The 17,789-nt window shown below is 53.0% G+C and overlaps 1 protein-coding gene across 1 annotated transcript in view; it reads left to right on the top strand.

Annotated features, from left to right (window-relative positions):
• The window catches only part of SHANK3 (SH3 and multiple ankyrin repeat domains 3), a 147,771-nt gene that overhangs the window by 87,602 nt on the left and 42,380 nt on the right, over positions 1–17,789 (top strand). The window contains exons 15-17 of the mRNA XM_084206476.1: positions 5,784–5,837; positions 8,263–8,387; positions 14,394–14,529. Of these exons, the coding sequence (XP_084062602.1) occupies positions 5,784–5,837; positions 8,263–8,387; positions 14,394–14,529 (315 nt within the window). The remainder of the gene's footprint in view (positions 1–5,783; positions 5,838–8,262; positions 8,388–14,393; positions 14,530–17,789) is intronic.

Raw genomic sequence — 17,789 nt, 5'->3', positions numbered from 1 at the left:
GGGGTTTGGTTTGGTGCTTGGAATTTTGGTGGTGCCCTGGAATTTTTGGGAATTTTTGGGGGAATTTTCACTCCTTTTCCATCAGGGAATGAATGGCTCAGGGTTCTCGTTCCCCGCTAATCCTGGCGGGGCTACGAAGGGATTTTCTTCCCTGGCTCGGTTCGGTGTCGTGCTCTGGGGTTGTGGGTTTGGAGTTTTGGGGGTTTTGGTGCTGGGGCTGCTCGTGGTGCCTTGGAATTTTTGGGAATCTTCAGCTGGCTTCCCTGAGGGAATGAACGGCCCCTGCCCAGCTCCGGAGCCCCGTTCCCAGCAATCCTGGGGGGCTCCAAAGGGATTTTCCTGCCCGGATTGCTCCGGTTCGATGCTGTGTCCTGCTGCCGTTGTGGCTCTCTCGGAATTTTGTGGGTTTTGGTGCTGCTGGTGCCTTGGAATTTTTGGGAATTGTCTCTGCTTTTCCTTGGCAGAATGAATGGCTCAGGGTTCTCATTCCTGGGATTCTCATTCCCAGGCTCCAGAGGGATTTTCTTCCCTGGCTTGGTTCGGTGTCGTGGTCTGGCGTTGTGGATTTGGGGTTTGGGGGCGTTTTGGTGCTGGCGGTGCCTTGGAATTTTTGGGAATTTTCCCTCTGGAAATGAACAGCCCTTGCTCGGCTCGGGGTCCTCATTCCCAGCAATCCTGGGGGGCTCCAAGGGGATTTTCCTGCCTGGATTTCTCCGGCTCAGTGCCGTGTCCTGCTGCCATCGTGGCTCTCTCGGAATTTCGGGGGTTTTGGTGCTGGTGCTGCTCGTGGTGCCTTGGAATTTTTTGGGAATTTTTGCTTCTTTTCCCTGGGAGAAGGAACGGCTCCGGAGCCCCATTCCCAGCAATCCTGGGGGGCTCCGAGGGGATTTTCCTGCCCGGATTTCTCCGGCTCAGTGCTGTGTCCTGCTGCCATCGTGGCTCTCTCACGTTTTTGGGCTGGTGCTGCTGGTGGTGCCTTGGAATTTTTGGGAATTGTCTCTTCTTTTCCCTGAGGGTTGAACGGCTCAGGGTTCTCATTCCTGGGATTCTCATTCCCAGGCTCCAGAGGGATTTTCCTCCCTGCTTCGGTGTCGTGGTCTGGGGTTGTGGATTTGGGGTTTTGGAGGGGTTTGGTGCTGGTGGTGCCTTGGAATTTTTGGGAATTGCCACTACTTTTTCCTGAGGGATGAATGGCTCAGGATTCTCATTCCCAGCAATCCTGGGGGGGCTCCAAGGGGATTTTCCTCCCTGGATTTCTCCGGTTCTCTCTGGTTCTGTGCCGTGTCCTGGTGCCATCGTGGCTCTCTTGGAATTTTGGGGGTTTTGGGGCTGGTGGTGCCTTGGAATTTTGGGGAATTTTCACTCATTTTCCCTCGGGGGATGAAGAGCCCAGGATTCTCATTGCTGGCTATCCAGGGGGGGCTCCAAAGGGATTTTCCTTCCTGGATTTCTATGGCTCAGTGTAGTGTCCTGCTGCCATGGTGGCTCTCTTGGAATTTTCAGGAGGTTTTCTGTGGATGCTGCTTGGAATTTTTGGGAATTTGCTTCCCAGAGGGATGAACGGCCCCTGCTCAGCTCCGGAGCCCCATTCCCAGTAATCCTGGGGGGCTCCAAAGGGATTCCCTTCCCTCACTCCGTCTCCTCCTTTCCCACTTTCTGGGGGTTTGGCGTGGATGCTGCTTGGAATTTTTGGGAATTTTCACTCCTTAATCCATGTGGGAATGAGCAGCCCCTGCCCAGCTCCATCCGTGGCTTTTTGGGGTTGGAATGCTCAGAGCTTTTCCCTGGATTTTGGCTGGGGAGAGTTGGGGGCTTTTGGGATCTCTGGGGAAAACTGGGAGAGCTTTTCCGGCTACTCCCACCCCGGAGCTCATTCCCGGCTCATCCCGGGGTTCTCCCAGGTCCAGGATCTTTCCTGGGAGTTTCCTGTGGCTCCTTTGGCCAGAATTCCACCTTTTTGCTGGGGGAAAAAAAAAAAAATCCCTCGGGGGCTCGGGAATGTTCCCATGGATTTAGGGAAGAGGAGGCGGGAAGAGCTCGGGATGGAGAGACCTCTCCACCCCCGGCATTCCCAGGAGCAGAGGGACAGCGGAGCTGTTTTCCATGTGGGAGGAAAGCTGGGAAGAGCTGCAGATCCGGGCTGGAATGGGATTTTCCAGGAGAACTCCTGGATTTCTGTCCTTCTGCCCCTTCTCCCAAGGTTTGCATCTCGGTGGGAATCTCACTCCCGTTCCCTATGGATTTTCCATCCGTGGAACACCAAGTGAAACTTCAGGGCCCAAAATGGCATCCATGGGTTTTTTATTTTTTCCTGGATCAATCCCACAGCTTTTGTGTCGGAAAAAATGGGAAATTCAATCCCATTCCCTGTTTTTTTCTTCCCCTTTTTTTTTGCTTCCTGGCTCTCTTGCCATTCCCAGTTTCCCTCCATGTGCTGAGGCCGAGGGAAGCGCTTGGAGCGGGCGTGTGGTATGTGGGATTCAGGAATTCAGCGGGATTTGGGAATTCTGTGGGACACAGGGAGGTCATGGATCCAGAGGGGTCCTGGCCTGGAAGATCCGGAATCTGGGAATGCTCCCTCTGGAGCAGCATTCCCAAGTTAGGGAAGTGGCTTGGAATGGCCCAGTTTCCCAGCCCCTCATCCCAGTATTCCATGGATTTTGGGCTGGGATTCCATGGATTTTAGACCGGGAATTGGCCCCGTCCATGTCACCACTGCTCCACTCCCTTTGGATTTTCCTGGAAAACCCCTCCAGGCCTGTGGGGAAAAGAGGGAAAAGGGGCTGGGAAAGGCAGGGCTGGAGCTCCATCCCAGGCAGGGGGAGGGGGGAGGATTTTGGGATGATCCTTAAAGGAATTTGCACTTCCTGCTGCAAACTCCTCCCTGGAATTTTTCCCATTCCATGGGAGCACTTCCAGGGAAAAGGCTCTGCCCCCCCTGGGGTCCTTCCCAGCCCATCCCAGCTCCGACTCTTCCCAATTCCTGAGGGGAGCGCCCCATCCTGCTCCATCCCAGGGGTCGGAGCGATTCCCGTTTATCCCAGTAGCTCTTGGAGCTGGCCTTGCCCCACCTCCAATCCCTCGGGAACTCCCAGGGAATCTGGGGCTCTCCCTGGATCCCTGGAACTGCCCAGGGCCAGGCTGGAGCAGCCTGGGATCATGGAATGCTGTCACGGAATGGGATGAGCTTTGGGGGCCCTTCCCACCCGAGCCATTCCCTGATTTCATGGATGACAAGGACATGTCCTAAAATCCAGATTAAGGGAATGAATCCAAGTTTTTGCTGGATGGGATGAGCTTTCCTTGGATTGCCGGGAGAGAACCGGGTCATTCCCAAAATTCCTCAGATTATTCCTTCCTGTGGATTTCCTGAAGGAGCCGATCCCGAGGGAAAGGAGGAGAGGGAGCAGCCTGGAGCTGGGCTTGGGGGTTGGATATTCCAGGCGGGAATTCCCTGAGCTCAGAACCTGCCAGGATCTGTGGAGTCAATGGATCCTTTGGGCATTCCATGAGCTCAGAGCTTGCCGGGATCCGCTGAGGATTGGAACCTTTGGGAATTCCCTGAGTTTGGAACTTTCTGGGATCCATGGGATGGGGATCTGCTCCAACTGCCTGACCTCTCCAGGGCTGACCAGGATGGGAACTGGTGTTCCCAGGATGGAATTTTGTCCTCCTGGATGGGATTTGGTGTCCCCGGGATGGAATTTGGTGTTCCCAGGATGGAATTTGATCCCCAGGATGGGCTTTGGTCCCTCTGGATGGAGTTTGACGTTCCCTAAGATGGGATTTGGTTCTCCAGGATGGATTTGGTGTCCCCAGGATGGGATCTGGTGCTTCCAGGATGGAATTTTGTCCCCCTGAATGGGATTTGGTGCTCCCAGGATGGGATTTGGTTCCCTCCCGGATGGATTTTGGTGTTCCCAGGATGGATTTTGGTCCCTCCTGGATGGATCTTGGTGCTCCCAGGATGGATCTTGGTGTTCCCAGGATGGATCTTGGTGTTCCCAGGGTGGATCTTGGTGCTCCCAGGCCTTCCTGGTGACCCAGCTCTGCCAGGGCTTCTCTCGCAGCTGGCTCTGGAATTCCAGCTGGGAATTCTGGGAATTTAAGGCCAGGAATTCCCAGTTCCCCAACCAGGGCTGTGGTGGCTCCTCGGGGGGTTCCAGTAGCGCTTCCTGGAATTCCGAGTCCGGAGTTCTGGCGGGAAAGGGCTGAACCTCCTGGTCAGGGAATTCCCCTCATGGATTTGATTCCCAACTTTTTGGTCTCCCATTGGATGGGAGACTCTTCCCGTTGGATTTCTTGCCCAGGAGGGCACTTAGGGATGGATTTTTCCATGATTTCCACATCTGGAGCGTTCCCTGGATCGGGTTTGGTCCCAAACTGGTTTTGGGAATGGCTGTGCTGGGAGAGGTGGGTCACAATTCCCAGGATTTGCTGGGAGCAGGGATGTCCTTCTCTTCCTCCTCCAGTCCCAGGGATTGTAAAACCTGGGAGAAAAATTCCCAAGGCCAGGACAGGGCTTGGAGCCCCCTGGGATGGTGGGAAGTGTCCAGGGGTTGGAATTGGGTGGGATTTGGGTCCCTTCCCACCCAAACCATTCCAGGGGGAGCTCCAGTGCTCCCGACAGCAGGAGGACCTGGAGATCCTGGAGCAAATCCAGAGGATTGGATCAGCTTCCCTCTGAAAAACCGGGAATGTTCCCCTGGAGAAGGGAAGGCTCCAGGGAGAGCTTCCAGCACATTCCAGGGCCTGCAGGGGCTCCAGGAGAGCTGCAGAGGGACTGGGGACAAGGCCTGCAGGGACAGCACCCAGGGAATGGCTCCCACTGCCAGAGGGCAGGCATGGATGGGATCTTGGGAATTGGGAATTCCTGCCTGGGCTGGGATTGCCAGAGCAGCTGGGGCTGCCCCTGCATCCCTGGAGTGTCCAAGGAAATGTTGGAAGCAGCCTGGGATGGTGGGAATTGGCACTGCGTCCCTTTGTCCCCTCCTGGATGAAATTCTGCTCCCGGAATTATTCCACAGGGAAACAATTCCCAATTCCTGAGCATTTTCCCATTTGACAACTCCTTCAGGTTCTGGCAGCACTTCCCAAATCCTGGATCACGACGTGCACCCACCGTGGGCTGGTGGCTCCCAGCCCACGGGGAAAGCTGGAAAAGTGCCTGGAATGACACATGGATAACTCAGGGGATGGATGGGCATGGGATGCGATGGGAATGTGGGATTGGCTCCGTGACATTTATCCCAGAGAATCCATGGCTGCGATCCATGGAAGTGTCCGAGGCCAGGTCAGACACTTGGAGCGTCTTGGGATTGCAGGAGCTGAAATCCTGGAAGGCTCCTGGAGGGTTTGGGGAGCGCTCTGACATTCCGTCGGAAGCTCTAAAAATAGGGATGAGCTGTCAAGCGTTTGCCACTTCTCCCGGGAAAGGCAGAAATCGTGGAAAGCCGTTGGTGGGAAGCAGCTGAGAAGCTTCAGCACATGGAGGGGTGGCAGGGAAAGGTTCCCTGGGTGCGATCCGTGCCGGAGTGGAAAAATCCCGCCGAAAATGCGGGAGAAGAAAACGGAGGGAGGAGGAAAAGTCTTGGATCTGGGCGGAAGCGGAGGCCTGGGTTTGGCGGGAAGGGAGGGGAATGTTGGGAATGTTGCTGGAAGGACGTCAAAGGAGAGGCCACCGGGGTCGCCCTGGGGATGTGGGATCCGTCAGCTCCTAAAAATCCATTTCTTGGGATAATTTGTAGGGTTGAGGGTTTCTCCTGGCTCCTGACCCGCTCCAGGTGGATTTGGGAATGAGGAGACCCCACGGCTCTGTGGGAAGGACTCAACTGGAAGTGAGAGGGATGAGGAAAAACTTGGGATAAGGAGGGCAGGAAAGGTTGAAGGGATGGATTTTCCTCAGGTTGCATTGTCCCAGCAGGAATTTCTCCCAATTTTCAGAGCTCCTGAAGGTCCGGGTGGATCCTCTGGATCCATTCTGGGAGCTGAAGGTTTGGGATCAGCCCAGGGTGGAATTCACGGATCCTGGGAATGGAAACGCTTGGAAAACTTCCTGAGCTGTGCCTGTGGGATCTCCTGGATCCCGGGGGATCCTCGGGATGGGCTGGGCGGTCCTTCCCAGGCAGGCCGTGCCAGGATTGGGGAATTGTGGAATCCTTGCCCATGGAATGCCGGCAGTGCCTCGGGAAGGGCCCCCGAGCCCCCCTGGGCTGGGCAGGGGCTGCCAGGGATGGGTGCAGGGAGAGCCCGGGAAAAGTGGGATGTGCCGGGGCTGGGGGCCAGGGCAGCTCTGCTGGGATCGGGGCAGGGATCGGGAATGTCCTTCTGGGCCTGCCCAGCTCCTGCCAGGAGCCAGCGGGGATCGGGATCTGCTGCAGGGAATGAGCCCCGGGAAAAGAGGGAGCGGCTCAGCCCGGGCCGGGGCAGGCTCAGCTCCCAGATTTGGGATGGTTTTCCATGGAAAGGGGTCAGGCCTTGGCAGGGGCTGCCCAGGGAGCTTTGGAGCGCCGTCCCTGCGGGTGTCCAAGGAATTCCTGGAGGAGCCTCTGCTCCAAGCAGCACCTCCCTCTGTCCCAGATTGCTCCAGCCTGGTGGATTTTTACAGGGAATTCATGGAGTTCCCATCCCTGGAAGTGTCCAGAGATCCTGAGGACGCTGCACTCGGGAATGTGGGGCAGGGGGGGCTTTGGGAGCACTGGACATGGTTGGATCCAGTGGGATTTTCCACGGGATTTTCCAACTGAAATGACTCCATGCCTCCATCATCAACTCAATTCTTGATCCCATCTTGGATTCCATCATTGACTCCCATTTTTTATTCCATTTTGGATTCCTTCATTGATTCCATCATTAATTCTGTGACTGATTCCATTATTATCTCCATCCTTGATTCCATCACGGATTCCATCACTGAGGTGGGAGCAGGGACAGGATAAGGGGACACAACCTCAGGCTGTGCCAGGGCATCTCCAGGTTGGATAACGGGAAAATTCCCTCCTGGAAAGGCTTTTCCAGCCCTGGCACAGGGGTGGAATCCCCATTCCCGATGGGATTCAAATCCGTGTGGATATGGCTCTTGGGGACAGGGATCGGGGGTGGCCTTGGCCGTGCTGGGAACGGTTGGATTTGATGTTCTCCAAGGGATTTTCCAACCTGAATGACTCCATGGCTCCATCACTGACTCCATGACTGATTCTGGTATTGGTTCCATCTTGGATTCCATCTTGGATTCCGTCATTGATCCCATGATTACTTCCATGACTGGGTACATTATTTATTCCGTCTTGGATTCCCTCACTGGTTCCTTCTTTGATTCCTTTATTGATTCTTTCTTTTTTTTCCCCATTATTAGTTCCATTATTGATTCCATTATTAGTTCCAATATTGATTCCATCTTGGATTCCATCATTAATTCCATCATTAATTCCATGATTAATTCCATTGTCAGTTCCTTTATTGATTCCATCTTGGATTCTTTCATTGATTCCTTCATTGATTCCATCCTTGATTCCGTCATTAATTCCATGATTGATTCCATCTTAGAGTCCATCATTGATTCCATCTTGGATTCCTTCATTGAATCCATCATTAATTCCATGATTGATTCCATTGTTAGTTCCATTATTGATTCCATCTTGGATTCTTTCATTGATTCCGTCATTAATTCCATGATTGATTCCATCTTGATTCCATTATTGATTCCGTCATTAATTCCATGACTGATTCCATTGTTAGTTCCATGATTGATTCCATCTTGGAGTCCATCATTGATTCCATCTTGGATTCCTTCATTGTTTCCATCATTAATTCTATGATTGATTCCGTCTTGATTCCATTACTGATTCCGTCATTAATTCCATCATTGATTCCATCATTGATTCCGTCATTGATTCCGTCATTAATTCCGTCATTAATTCCATGACCTATTCCATCATTGACTCCATCATTGATTCCATCTTGTATTCCTTAATTATTTCCATCATTATTTCCATCACTGATTCCATGATTGTTTCCACCTTGGATCCCATCACTGAGGTGGGAACAGGGACAGAACAAGGGGTGGGATTCAAATCCATGAATCCATGTGGATGTGGCACCTGGGGACACGGATCGGGGGTGGCCTCGGCACTGCTGGGAACGGTTGCGCTCCGAGGTTTTTCCGTAATTCCATGATTTCAGGAATGCTGTGCGCAGGCTGAGCCTTCCCTTATGGAATTTCCTTGGAAATCCCTCAGTTCCCCTTCCTGCTGTGTTTTCCAGCCGAGACCCCGATCGAGGAGTTCACGCCCACGCCGGCATTCCCAGCGCTGCAGTACCTGGAATCCGTGGATGTGGAAGGAGTCGCCTGGAGAGCGGGATTGCGCACGGGGGACTTTCTGATCGAGGTGAGCTCCTCTCGGAATTCCGTTCCCTCCCTGGGAATTTCGGGAATTGCCCGGCAGTTTTGGAATTCTCCCGGGTGTGCGTCAGGAGGGTCTGGAGTCGTCCAGGTCATGGAACTTCCAGAGGTTCTTCGGGTGTGGATCCGGAGGGATCCCGGTGCCCTCCAGGTGTGGATCAGGAAGGTCTGGAATTCTCCAGGTGTGGATCCAGAGGGATCCAGAGTCCCTCAGTGCCAGTGAATCCCCTTGGAATTGTGGCTGGAGAAACACACTGAGATTTCAGGGTGTTCCCTGGATTTGTTGGTGCATTAGGGATTTTCCAGGCTGGAGGAGGAACTTGGGATGTTCCCATGGGATTGGTGGGAACAGGACAGGGCTGGAGTTTGGAAAGGCGGAAAAAAGGTTTTCCAGTGGGAAATCCAAGTATTGGTTCAGGGACTGGATCCAGGCACTGCTTTGGTTGGAAAGGGACCATGGAAAGTTGGATTCCAATGGAATGTGCGGAGCAGAATGGATCCTGCCAGGCTGGGAGAGCTGTGAATGTTCCCCTGGAGAAGGGAAGGCTCCAGGGAGAGCTTCCAGCACATTCCAGGGCCTGCAGGGGCTCCAGGAGAGCTGCAGAGGGACTGGGGACAAGGCCTGCAGGGACAGCACCCAGGGAATGGCTCCCACTGCCAGAGGGCAGGCATGGATGGGATCTTGGCAATGAGGAATTCCTGGCTGGGCTGGGATTGCCAGAGCAGCTGGGGCTGCCCTGGATCCCTGGCAGTGTCCAAGGAAAGGTTGGAAGCAGCCTGGGGCAGTGGAAGGTGTCTCTGGAATGAGCTTCAATGTTCTTTCCCACCCAAACCATTCCAGGATTCCATTTGGGATAAATCTCTGGCAATTTGTGCACCTGGACGTGCTTTGGGTGGGAATCTGATCCCGATTTTCTCCACGCTGAGGATTTCAGGCTCTGTCTCCATGGAAAGCTGGGAGGAGACCTGGGACATTCCCACTCCTGCTTGTCCTGACAGGAGAAGGAGGAAAACAAAGCCTGGAGGGAATTGGGATAGCTGGAGATTTTCCATAGCGAAATTCCCAAACATCCAATCCAAACCTGCCCCGGCCCGGGCTGAGCCGCTCCCTCTTTTCCCGGGGCTCATTCCCTGCAGCAGATCCCGGTCCCCGCTGGCTCCTGGCAGGAGCTGGGCAGGCCCAGAAGGACATTCCCGATCCCTGCCCCGATCCCAGCAGAGCTGCCCTGGCCCCCAGCCCCGGCACATCCCACTTTTCCTGCCTCTCCCTGCACCCATCCCTGGCAGCCCCTGCCCAGCCCAGGGGGGCTCGGGGGCCCTTCCCGAGGCACTGCCGGCATTCCATGGGCAAGGATTCCACAATTCCCCAATCCTGGTGCGGTCTGGGTTGGGAGAACCTCCCGGCCCATCCACTTCCAACCCCTGGACACCTCCCGTGATCCCAGGGTGCTCCAGCCTGGCCTGGGACACTGCAGGGATGCAGGGGCAGCCCCAGCTGCTCTGGGAATCCCTTCCCAATCTCCCTTTCCAGGGAATTCCCTCCATTCCCAGCTCTCCCAGCCTGGGATTGGATCCATCCCCACCCTGACTCTGCTCTAGGAAGGAATTTTGGGATCCGGGAGCTTCACTGGCAATCTCAGCACTCCAGGAAGGGTCTCCCTTCCCTTTTCCATCCCCAACTTCCCTAAAAATCCCTGGGTATGGATTCTGAGCCTCCTTGATCCCAGGATGGTTTGGGTGGGAAGGGACCTTCAATCCCATCCCGTTCCAATCCCACCATCCCAGCCTGGCCTGGGACACTGCAGGGATGCAGGGGCAGCCCCAGCTGCTCTGGCAATCCCAGCCCAGGCAGGAATTCCTCATTGCCAAGATCCCATCCATGCCTGCCCTCTGGCAGTGGGAGCCATTCCCTGGGTGCTGTCCCTGCAGGCCTTGTCCCCAGCCCCTCTGCAGCTCTCCTGGAGCCCCTGCAGGCCCTGGAATGTGCTGGAAGCTCTCCCTGGAGCCTTCCCTTCTCCAGGAGAACATTCCCAGATTTCCCAACCCAACTCCAGAGGGGCTTCAGCCTTTGAGCAGCTCCAGGGCCTCCTCTGGATTCATTCCAGAGGATTCAGGAGCTGTTTTGGGAATTCCCTGAGCTCTTCCTTCCCCGTTATGAATTGTCCCTTTCCCTGGGAGCTCTGGGAGCTCCTTTTATCCATGGGATCCAATTTCTGGATTTTCCCCCTCTCCGCCTTTTCCATGGATAATTTCCCAGCTCCAGCTTCGCATATTCCCTGAACTTCCTTTTGGGGCCAGTGTGACACTGGGAATGTCCCTGCTCCGCCCGGGAGAGGCTTCCCAAGATCCTGGAGCTGGTGCCGCGTGCTTCTCCTCAGAACCCCAGAATTCCTGGGCTTGGAAGAGAATTCCAAGGGCGCCAAGTCTGAGCTGGACCCGCTCCCCAGCCCAGTGGGATTCCAGGAATTCCTGGGACACCTCCAGGGATGGGGGCTCCAAAGCTCCCTGGGCAGCCCCTGCCGAGCCCTGACCCCTTTCCATGGGGAAATTCCTGCGGATACCAAGCTTCCAGAAATCCTCCAGGGCTGGATCCAGAGGGATCCAGAGTCCTCCACATGTTGGAGCTTCCAGGAATTTCCCAGTTATGGATCAGGAGGATCCAGAGCAGCCGGGTGTGGATCCAGAAGGATCCAGAGTCCCCCAGGTCACGGAGCTTCCAGGAGTTTTCCAGGAGTAGATCCAGAGGGATCCAGAGTCCCCGCATGTGGATCAGGAGCTTCCCGAAGTTTTCCAGGTCAGGAGGATCCAGAGTCCTCCAGGTGTGGATCCGGAGGGATCCCCACAATGCCTTTGGGAATGGGGTCCCTCCTGGAGCTCTCCCGAGCTGCCCTCGGTGCCAATTCCAGCCCTGAATTCCCTCTGGGAAGGCGCTGGCAGGAATTCCTCCCGGAAAATCCGGAGCAGCCTCTGGAACAGCCGCAGTTTAGGCTGCAAATTGGGGAAATTCCACCTGGAGGGAATCAAATCCCAGTGGATTTGGAGGACCTGGATCCAGGGTGGTCCTGGAAGAGCTGGGAATTCTGGGATTTGATCTCTGAGGGCTTTTCCAACCTCCAACAATTCCATCATCCCACGAACCACATTCCAGGAATGGCTCCATGAGGAAATTCCCAGTGCCAGGCTGGGGAATTGCCAAGATCCAACCTCTCTGAGGGGGGGATTGGGAAAATCCCACTGGAATTCCAGAGGAAAATCCAGGATTTCAGGCCCTTTGCCTCCCCTTATCCTGGGAGGTTTCCAGCCCTGGAATTTTTTCCTTGAGGAGCCTTGGAAGCGGAGAACTTTGACCACTTCCATGAGAATTCCATGATTCCTTGAGGATCCAGGTGGGAATTCCCAGGATTTGGGATACAGACATGGCTGGAAATCCATGGATATTTCCAGGATTTAGGGATGGATTTTATTGTTATCCCGAGTTTTTTTGAAGGGAAAACTGGAATGAGGGATCCAGGTGGGATCCCAGCATCCCCTGGGGAGGTTTGGATGGGATATTTGGGAATGTTGCTCCATGGAAAAGGTTGGGAATCTTTGGAAGGAGTGGTGGTGGAGTCACATCCTTAGGAACATTCCAAAAACCTGGATTTGGGAATGTGGGTTAGTGGTGGTCCTTGAGGGCTTTTTCAACCTCTACAATTCCATGATTTTCCTTGGGAATGAGGAAAAATCCTGCTTCGGGCAGTGGTGGGAATGGGATGATCCCATCCCAACCATTCCATGATCCCAATGAACAAAATTCCAGAGGTTTTTTTTAAGGACACGGAGCCCAAAAATACGGGAGGGGGGAGGAAAAAAAATCCTCTGGGACAAAAAAATTCCCCCTCTGGAATTGTGGGAATGAGGGAGCGCTGAAACATTCCCGGATCCTCTCCCTGCTGGAAAGGTCAGGAAGCAAAAAAAGCAGGAAATGCGGATAATTCCGGCTCCGGAGCGTGGGAGGCTGATAAAAAGGATCCGAGGAAATATCAAAGGCCGGGATTTCGGATCATTGGGAATTTGGGAGCATCGGGAGCTTGGGGGGGGGGAAAAAAAAAAAGCGGGAAGGAGCTGATCCAGCTCCGTTTTTAATGGAAATGCTCAAAATTTGGGATATTCTGGTACGGGGAAAAAAAGCTGGAATGTTCTGCTCCGAGCCGGGAGCGAATGCGGAGCTCGGATTTCTCCGGGAGGTGTCTCGGAACACGAAGTTTCCCAGTAACCAAGGAGAGAGGAATTCCTAAAAATATCCATTCCCAAATTACCGGGCTGGGAGAGCGGATCCCGGAGATCTGCGGGAGGGGGGGTCTGGGAATGCTGCTCAGCCCTGGAATTCCCGAGGCTCGGGATGAGCGCTGGGCTCTCCCAGTTTTCCAGAGGGGGGGATTGAGGGAAATCAAGGCAGGGATGGATTGGGAGCGCAGGGAATTCCAGGATTGAAATCCCAAGGAGTTCCGTGGGGGTGGAGGTCGGGCTCAGGTGATCCCGAGGGTTTTGTTGGAATTCCTTCAAATTCAGGTGGAAATAAAGAGATTTAGGAGTGGGAGACAATTCCCTGGCTGGATCCAGGTGGGAATTGGGATCTGATCCCAGGGAAAAGGGACAGGATGAGAAGGAACGGCCTCAAGCTGAGCCAGGAATGGAATATTTGGGAAAAATCCTTTGTGGAAAAGGTTGGGAAGGATGGGAATGGGCTGAGCAGGGCACTGGGAATCGCCATTCCCAAGGGATTTCAAATCCATGGATCAGGGGTGGGAATGGCAGTGCTGGGAATGTTCCTGGTGGGATTTCCAGCCTCCGGGATTCCCAAATTCCAGGATTTCATTCCCAACCTGGGAAATGCTGATGGGAGAAGCTTGGGAATTTCCCATTCCACGAACCCTGCCAGGCAGGGAATGGAGGCTCAAGGCTCTGGAATTCCCTTGGGAAAAGGGAATTCTCCCAGGAATTTCCGGATTTCTCCCAGATTTTTTTGGTTGGATGTGGCAGATCCTGGAAGGACAAAATTCCCGAGCTCCCTGAAATTCCCACGTAGATCTCGGATGGGGGATGGATCCAGGGGATTGGGATGGGAGCTGGGAATGACTCAGGAGGGGGGGAAAGGGATGAGAATCCAGGAACTCCTGGCTCTGGAATGCCGGTGTGGAATTCCAGCAGTTTGGAAGGAGCTTGGTGCACATGGAGAGAATTCCCTGGAAAACCATTCCATAGATTCCAGTAAATCCCATGGGAATTTGCCCATGGAATGGGGTGGACTTGGAGACGGAGGAAGGTCCAAGCTGGAATCCTCGGGAGGATTTTGGGATCTGGAGAATCCTGGATAATCCCAAATTGCCTGGAATCCTTGGAGCTGCCAACGATCCCACACAGTGATTCCCGGGAATCCAAAGTTTCCTGGAGCAAAGGAGCTGGAATGGGCTCAGGGCCGTCCCTCGGGACGGATCCATGGGATAAAAATGGAGCATTGGGAAGAACTCCAGGAATTTTGGGATGAACCTTCACTGGGAGGAAAGAGCAGAAACCCAGGGATTGCCATTCCAGAGAATTTGGGATTATCCGGGATTCTCCAGATCCCAAAACCCTCCTGAGGATCCTGGCTTGGACCTTTCCCCCCTCTCCAAGCCCACCCCATTCCACGGGCAGGTTCCCATGGGGTTTGCCAGAATCCATGGAATGGTTTTCCAGGGAATTCTCTCCGTTCCAAACATTCCATGACCGGACGCTCCAAAAAACCCAGGAAAACCCCATTTTCTTGGGAATCTCCCAGCAGGAATTGGCCGTTCCCATCTCCTCCTCACCATCACCGGGCGGCGACTCCCGACCACCCCAAAAAAGACGGGAAAAACCGGGGGGAAAAAAAAACAGGAAAAGCGGGATTTTCGCGGACTGCTTCGGTCATTTTTTTTCCCACTGGGAATTCTGATCCATGTTTTTTGTTGTTTTTTTCCCGGGAACGCAGGTGAACGGCGTGAACGTGGTGAAGGTGGGGCACAAGCAGGTGGTGGCGCTGATCCGGCAGGGCGGGAATCACCTCCTGATGAAAGTCGTGTCCGTCAGCCGCAAGCCCGACTCCGAGGAGGGATCCCGCAAGAAGGGTGAGCGCCATTCCCGGGAATGCCGCGGCTCCGGGGGCCGGGACGGGCCGGAGCGGCCCCGGCGAGGAGAGGGAGGGGCGGGGTGGAAAATTCCACGGTGGGAAGGGGGGGATGAGCCGGGTTTTTTTGGGATGCGCGGATTTTTGGGATGTGCCTGGTTTGGGGATGCGCCAATTTCTGGATGCACCAATTTTTGGGATGCACTGATTTTTGAGATGCGTCCATTTTTTGGGATGCGCCAGTTTTTGGGATGTGCTGATTTTTGGGATGTGTCCGTTTTTTGGGATGTGCCTGGTTTGAGGATGCGCCAATTTCTGGATGCAGAAATTTTTGGGATGTGCCGGTTTTTGGGATGCAATGATTTTTGGGATGCATCCATTTTTTGGGATGCGCTGATTTTTGGGATATGCCAGTTTTTGGGATGTGCCAATTTCAGGATGCACTGGTTTTTGGGATGTGTAAATTTTTGGGATGTGCCAGTTTTTGGGATGTGCTGATTTTTGGGATGCAATGATTTTTGGGATGTGCCAGTTTTAGGATGCACTGGTTTTTGGGATGTGTTGATGTTTGGCATGTGCCAGTTTTTGGGATGTGCTGATTTTTGGGATGCAATGATTTTTGGGATGTGTCCATGTTTTGGGATGTGCCAGTTTTTGGGATGTGCTGATTTTTGGGATATGCTGGTTTTTGGGATGTACCAGTTTCAGAATGCACTGGTTTTTGGGATGTGTTGATGTTTGGGATGTGCTGGAATTCTTGGGATGTGCCAGCTTTTGGGATGTGCTGATTTTTGGGATATGCCGGTTTTTGGGATACACCAATTTCAGGATGTGCCGGTTTCTGGGATGAGCTGTTTTCCGGATGAGCCGATTTTTGGGATTTGTTGGCATTAGGATGCAATGATTTTTGGGATATGTCCATTTTTTGTGATGTGCCAGTTTTTGGGATGTCCTGATTTTTGGGATATGCCGGTTTTTGGGATGTTTCCATTTTTGGGATGTGCCCAATTTTGGGATGCACCAATTTCAGGATGCACTGATTTTCAGGATGCGCTGATTTTTAGGATCTTGTAGTGGTTGGTGTTGGGATGTGCTGGTTTGTGGGATTTCAGGGATTCCGGGGATTTGGGATGGGCCGAAGTGGCCCCAGGGAGGAGAAGGAATGGTGTGAGGGGAGGTGGGAAATTCCAGGCTGGGAAGGTTGGGATGTGCCAGTTTTTGGGATGCGCTGTTTTTTTGGGATGTGTCTGGTTTTGGGGTGCACCAATTTCAGGATGCACTGGTTTTTGGGATGTGTTGGTGTTTGGGATGTGCCAGGTTTTGGGATGTGCTGATTTTTGGGATACTCCAGTTTTTGGGATGCGCCAGTTTCAGGATGTGCCATTTTTTGGGATGGGCCGATTTCTTGGATACGCCAGTTTTTGGGATACGGCAATTTTTGGGATGTGCCAATTTTGGGATGTGCCAGGTTTTGGGATGCGTTGATGTTGGGATGCAGTGATTTTTGGGATAAGTCCGTTTTTTGGAACGTCCCAGTTTTTGGAATGTGCTGATGTTTGGGATGTGCTGTGATCTTTTGGGATGTGCTGGTTCATGGGATTTCAGGGATTCCGGGGATTCAGGATGGGCTGGAGCTGCCTCAGTGAGGAGAGGGAATGGCAGGAGGGGAGGTGGGAGTGGCAGGGATGGAAAACTCCAAGTGGGAAATGCCTGGGTTTTTGGGACGTGCTGTTTTTTGGGATGTGCCGGTTTCTGGGACACACCACTTTCAGGATGTGCCAGTTCTTGGGATGTGTTGGCATCAGGATGCAATGATTTTTGGGATGCAATGATTTTTGGGATATGTCCATTTTTTTGGGATGGGCCAGTTTTGGGGATGTTTCCATTTTAGGGGTATGCTGATTTTTGGGATGCGCCAGTTTTTGGGATACACCCGGTTTTGGGATGCGCCAATTTCAGGATGCACCAATTTTTGGGATGCATTGGTGTTAGGATGTGCCGGTTTTTGGGATGTGCTGGTTTTCAGGATGTGACAGTTTTTGGGATATGTCGGTTTTTGGGATGCGTCAATTTCAGGATGCGCTGATTTTTGGGATGTGTTGGTGCTGGGATGTGCAGATTTTTGGGATGTGATGATTTCTGGGATGCGCCAGTTTTTGGGATGTTTCCATTTTTTTCAGGATGCGCCTTTTTTGGGGGATGTGCCAGGTTTTGGGATGTGCTGGGTTTTTTGGGATGTGCCAGTTTTTGGGATGTGCTGTTTTTTTGGGATGGGTCATTTTCAGGATGCGCTGATTTCGGAATGTGACGATTTTTGGAATGTGTTGCTGTTGGGATGCATTGATTTTTGGGATGCGACGATTTTTGGGATATGTCTATTTTTTGGGATGCGCCAATTTTTGGCATGCGCCAATTTCAGGAGGCACCAGGTTTTGGGATCTGTTGATGTTTGGCCTGTGCCAGTTTTCGGGATGCGCGGGTTTTTGGGATGTTTCCATTTTTGGGATGCGCCAGTTTTGGGATGTGCCCATTTTTAAATGTGAAAGTTTTTGGGATGTGCCCATTTTGGGATGTTCCAGCTTCTGGGATGCGAAGATTTTTGAGACGTGTCCATTTTTTGGGATGTTTTGATTTATCGGGATGTGGGTTTTTTGGGATGTGCCCATTTGGGGATGTGAAGATTTTTGGGATGCATTGATTTTTTGGGATGTGCCAATTTTTGGGATGCGCCAGTTTTTGGGATGTGCCCATTTTTTGGGATGTATTGATTTTTGGGATGTGCCCCTTTTGGGATTTGCCCACATTGGGATGTGCCCATTTTTGTGGTGCATCATTTTTTGGGATGTGCTGATTTTTGGGATGTGTTAATGTTTGGGATACAAAGATTTTTGGGATATTCCCATTTTTGGGATGTGCTGGTTTTTGGGATGCACCCATTTTTGGGATGTTCCCATTTTTCAGACTTGATTTTTGGGATGTGCCAGTTTCTGGGATGTGCTGAGTTTTGGGAATGTGGGAGGTAGGCAGGGAAGATCAGGAAGGTCCCAGCCACATCTGTGGAGTTGTGGGAATCTGTGGAGTTTTTGGGAATTTTCTGGATTCCCAAGAGCTGGAATTCATGGAGTTGTGGTGGTTTTGGGGAATTGCTTGGATTCCCAAGGCCTGGAATTCCCGGAGTTGCGGCATTTTTTGGGAATGGCTTGAATTTCCAAGATCAGGAATTTCTGGAGTTGTGGCAAACGAGGAACAAGAGTTTAGGGA

The sequence above is a fragment of the Fringilla coelebs genome, assembly GCF_963513975.1.
Source record: "Fringilla coelebs genome assembly, chromosome: 5".
Taxonomy (NCBI): Eukaryota; Metazoa; Chordata; class Aves; order Passeriformes; family Fringillidae; genus Fringilla; species Fringilla coelebs.
Note: the sequence above shows the minus strand (reverse complement) of the source record. Positions and strands in the feature narration are given on the sequence as shown.